Genomic DNA, 4,772 nt, shown 5'->3' with positions numbered 1-4,772 from the left:
TTGTAAACAAGTATGTTTGCAATATTCATTATCAAAAAACTTAAATAATACTAAAAATATATCAATTCATGTTCTTCTATTAAGGAATTCTCGTGCTGGTTGTAATCAATTGAAAAATCATCCAATAAGTATTAAGTTTTTTGATGCTATACTATTAAGTTATCTTTTGCATTTAAAACATTTAAGTTATTTGATTATTCTTTAAGTTTAAACTTGCATTTTGAATATACAAAAATAAGATTGTAAAATCTTAAATTCATATTTAAAAGACATTGTTACAGGTTTGAAATTGTAGGAATAATTAAGAGTATAAGTCTGAAGTTTAGATCGTAAACATCATATTTAACATCAAACTTTAAAATTTAAAACTCTCCTAATAGAGACAAATACCAAAAAGAAGAAGAAGAAGAAGAAATCCTCAAAACATAACCGAGCCACATTCTGGTTAAGCTTACCAAGATAAGAAAACACCCAACCATCCTCCACAGTAACTTCATAATGTCAATAATAGATTATGAAATGGCTAATTGATTAAATATTACCATGAACTTTCAGTCAACAAAAGTTACTCCCTAAACCTTTTTTTATTTGATTTAGGGCCCTAACCCTTATTTTGTCCGCAATGCCATCGCTCTGTTCAGTTTCCATCTAAACTTCAGGAAAACTTATTAGGAATCCTTCAAAAGACCAACCCTTCTTTCGGCTCGTGGATAATAACCCTTACCTAAGTTTTGAGAAACAGAACAAAACCATGCATGTTTATGCACATCTCGTGTTACCTCATGTTAATAACAACTATATATTTTGATTTAATGAAAATTTTTGTCCCTAAACTATTGAGATTGTGGCATGTTAACACCTATATTATTAATTTGGTCAATTTTATTCTTAAATTATCATATTTTAGACAAATATCATCCATTTGTTTGATCCCATTATTAGGTCAATGGGTCAAACTTCGATTTTTGATCAAAATTCACCTATAAAAATCATATTTTGGTATTCTTAACTGGCTAATAAAAATTCAATTGCTTTCACAAGTAATTTTAAAATTTTAGGTAGTCATAAAGTTTTTAATTTTCTAAAAAAAATGGAAATATATTCACTTTGATCCAAAACTCATTTATCATTATAATATGACCTTTGAATTCAACAAAAAAATTGCCATTAGACCCATATATTTTAGGGTATATGCTTTTCATTCAAAGACCAATAAATTTCAGAAACGTACAAGCTTTAATTAATAGAATGCTTCTCAATTGATGCTTGATGATTATATTACATTTGTTCTTTCCATTTTGCTCACAGATTAATAGAATCACACTTAGATTGAGCTAACTTCAAATATCAAATTTACCTTACCATTTTAAAAATTGATGGAGAGCCTCCTCAAACAGAGGGACCTTTTCTTCTTTGTCTCAGCTGAAGTGGAAATGACCAACTCATGCATACTTTCATTAGATTAAAAAAATATAAAAGCAAATAAAAAGAAGAAGATGAAGAAGTATTAAGAAAGCAATGGAGATCAGATAACAAGATGTCCGAGATCTTATTCTGGTGCATACCTCCAAAAGGAAAGTTGTGGCTGCTGCTGTATTTTTCATGTGGTTGCATTTGTTAAACGTAAATTGCAGATAATATACAAGTATATGTATTAGTCTGGATGAGATCAAACTGCACACAAAAGCACCGAATATGGCCCATAATCTTAATATTCCATTCAATCATGACGTGTGTGTGTAGGCTACAATTAAATGCACGTGTGTGTAAAGCAGGCAAAGATCCATGACCGGGGGTAGAAGTTAATTACCAGAAATTATGCTTGCAACTGAAATGACTCTCATGGCGACCATTTCTCGCAATAGGTTTTATCAGATCAGATCCCAGCATGACACACAAGGATTTTTTCAGCAGACCTTCACCGAGCAACTAATGAGTATCCTGAGGTGTCACAACAGCTGGATGCAAGCCCCATCGATTCATTTAACTTCGGACCGATTTTTTTTTAAAAAAACCAACGCCAGGTTTTCAAGTTGATTTTCATCAGCTCCTGTTTCTTGCTGAGACAATTAAATTATTTTCTTGGATATGGAGCTTGACACTCTCAAGCAACGTGTGGAAGACCTTCGAAGCCTCAGAAGTTAGTCCTTTGGGTAGAAACTGGTTCAATTTCTGTGAGTACTTAACAGCAATCTGGAGTTCCCATTCATTCAATTTACAGGAGATGGTATTCTGCCACTCCGTCGATCTACCTTCCAAGCAAAGACCATATACCAGGGCAGCGAATGAAACAGGATCTGGAAAGATCCCTTTACCTGTCATTTTATCACGAAGCTGCAAAGCAGCATTAACCATTTTATAATGGCAAAGGCAAATGAGCACAGAATTATAAGCAGCAACCCTCTGCTCCCATCCATCTGAAATCATCGTTCTAAAAAAATCGATCATCAGAGAAGCTTTAATCTCTAGAGACTCATTTGCTTTGTTAGAAATTGCAGTTGCCACATTGTTCGTTAGGCCATTTATCAGATATTTGAAAGTAACATCATTAGGAATGCACCTGTTCAGCAACATTAGTTCAAAAAAGGAGCAAGCTTTTGAAATTTTTCCCTCCTTACAGAAGCACCCAATAAGAATAGTGTATGTCACAACATTAGGCTTCAATCCAGAAGATCGCATCTCTTCAAATGTCTTTTCAGCCCTACTGGAGTCTCCAGTGCGACAAAATCCATTAATTAGAGAGGTGTAAGTTATCACATTTGGCTTGCATTTTTGTTTCACCATCTGTCCAAACAACTTCAGTGCATTATGCAAGTCGTTCTGCTTTACATACCCATCTATGATTGTTGAATAAGTGAACTCATCAGGCGAATGATCCCCATCTTTCATTCTTTGGACACACGTCAGTGCATCATTCATCATTCCAAATTTGCAATAACCCTTAATCATAGCATTGTAGCCCACAACACCAGGATCCACGCCCTTTGCAATTGTGAGCTCAAAGAGCTTTTTGGCCTCATCGAGTTTGCCATGTCTTATAAATCCATCAACCAGAGTGGCACTAACAAATGCATCAAGGGATAAATTTTGGTGAAGCATTTCCACAAGCAAGAGCTTGGCAGCAGAAAGCCTCCCCTTCTTGCAAAGTCCATTCATTAAAACATTGTAAACATTTGCATCAGGTAACACTCCTCTCTCCACCATTTTATCTCGAACTGCCAATGCAACATCAACCTCCCCGGCGGCAACCAGGCCATGAACAAGAGCTCCATAAGCAACCAAATCCAGTGGATGCCCTCTCTCTGTCATCCCAATGAATAAATCTAAGGCTCTAACACATTTCCCTTGTTTGCAATAGACATGCATAAGAGGAGTATAACTAAGTTTATTGGGCGACAACCCCCTCTTTAATGCATGTTCTAGAAGCTCTTCAGCTTCATGAACTTTCCCCTCCCTACATGAACCACTAATCAAAGTATTATAGGTTGTGATATCAGGTTCACAGCCATTCTCAGCAATCCATCGTAAAGTCTTTCCCACTTCAATCTTACAACCATGCTTAATTTGAGCATCAACGATACTGTTATAAACTTGAACATTCACATCCACACCCCTATCTTTCATTTCCACCAAAAGCCTATCAACTGCCTTGAAATTGCATTTTTTACAGAACCCATTAATCATAATCCCATAAGTTTCAGTTGTAGGTAAAAACCCCTTCATTTTCAACTCCTTGAAAAGGCCATTAGCTCTTTCACTATCACCTCTCTTCCAATACCCATCAACGAGAGCATTATAGAATACAATATTCGGAATGCAACCCTTTCCCCACCTATCATTAATCAACTTTCTACCCTCCTCAACCTTCCCTTCTTTACACAACCCCCTCACCATTATACAAACACTATAGTTATCCCAACATCCATCCATTTTAACCATTTCTTCGTACACTTCACGGGCAATCTCAACTTTTTTCTGTTGAATAAGGGCATTGAGCAACGCATTGCAAGCAATGACATCAGGCAGGAAATTATGAATATCATAAGCAATATGGTACAGTTCAAGAGCTCTATTAACCAAACCAGAATCCACATACGCGCCAATAACAAAACTCAATGCTTCGCGGGTGGGAGCCAAATCTTTACACTTCATAGTCTCTAACAAATTCTCAACCTCCACAAACACTCTACACCTCGCTAAAAGCTTCAAAAGTGAAGAACAAGAAAACCCATCAAGCAAATCGTTAAAATCCGATCGTTTCGAGGCCCATTCGAAGAGCTTCAGACCCAATCCTGGGTCGCGAATTCGATCAAACACAAAGTGGGCAATCCCCGAAACTGGAGTTTCGCATCCTGAAAAACGGGTTTCGAGAGATTTTTCCCAGTGTGGATGGGTACTGAGGATTTGGATGATGTCTTTGACAAGAATTTTAATGTGGGGAGGGAAGGGAAAGGGAGAAGGAGAAATGGGTTTTGGATGATGGAGGGGTTTGATGCGAGAAAGAAGCGTGTTAATTTTAGACATGAGAAAAGGAGGCGAGAGGGAGAAGTGAATTTTATAAGGGATTTTTGGTTTCAAATCCTCAGGTCTTATGTTCTTGTAAGGGATTTACTTACGCATGCTGGTCTCTTTACGCATACTGGTCTCTTTGAACGTGTACATGGAAATTTTCTACTGTACGGATCATGCTACGTATCACGTGTTATACACAAAATTATACAAGAAAATATAAGTTGGGACACGAAAACACGCCGGACTTGATTATGAATTAT

General features: G+C 36.5%; 1 protein-coding gene across 3 annotated transcripts; it reads right to left on the bottom strand.

Annotated features, from left to right (window-relative positions):
• Positions 1-1,161: 1,161 nt before the first annotated feature.
• Positions 1,162-4,733, bottom strand: LOC105120149 (Pentatricopeptide repeat (PPR) superfamily protein). 3 transcript variants are annotated; one of them, XM_011018340.1, is made up of 3 exons: positions 1,811-4,733; positions 1,566-1,674; positions 1,162-1,422 (listed from the first exon to the last, which is right to left on the bottom strand). In XM_011018340.1, the coding sequence occupies exon 1, from the start codon at positions 4,522-4,524 to the stop codon at positions 2,044-2,046; it is 2,481 nt and encodes an 826-aa protein (XP_011016642.1). In that variant the 5' UTR covers positions 4,525-4,733; the 3' UTR covers positions 1,162-1,422; positions 1,566-1,674; positions 1,811-2,043. The 3 variants fall into 3 exon arrangements, with proteins under 3 accessions (XP_011016642.1, XP_011016641.1, XP_011016643.1); XM_011018339.1 differs by having other exon boundaries at positions 1,162-1,674; XM_011018341.1 differs by lacking the exon at positions 1,566-1,674.
• Between the last annotated feature and the right edge of the window lie 39 nt (positions 4,734-4,772).

The sequence above is a fragment of the Populus euphratica genome, unplaced genomic scaffold (assembly GCF_000495115.2).
Source record: "Populus euphratica unplaced genomic scaffold, PopEup_1.0 scaffold5085.1, whole genome shotgun sequence".
Classification (NCBI taxonomy): Eukaryota; Viridiplantae; Streptophyta; class Magnoliopsida; order Malpighiales; family Salicaceae; genus Populus; species Populus euphratica.
The sequence above is the reverse complement of the archived record's forward strand: the minus strand, read 5'-3'. Positions and strand labels throughout refer to the sequence as shown.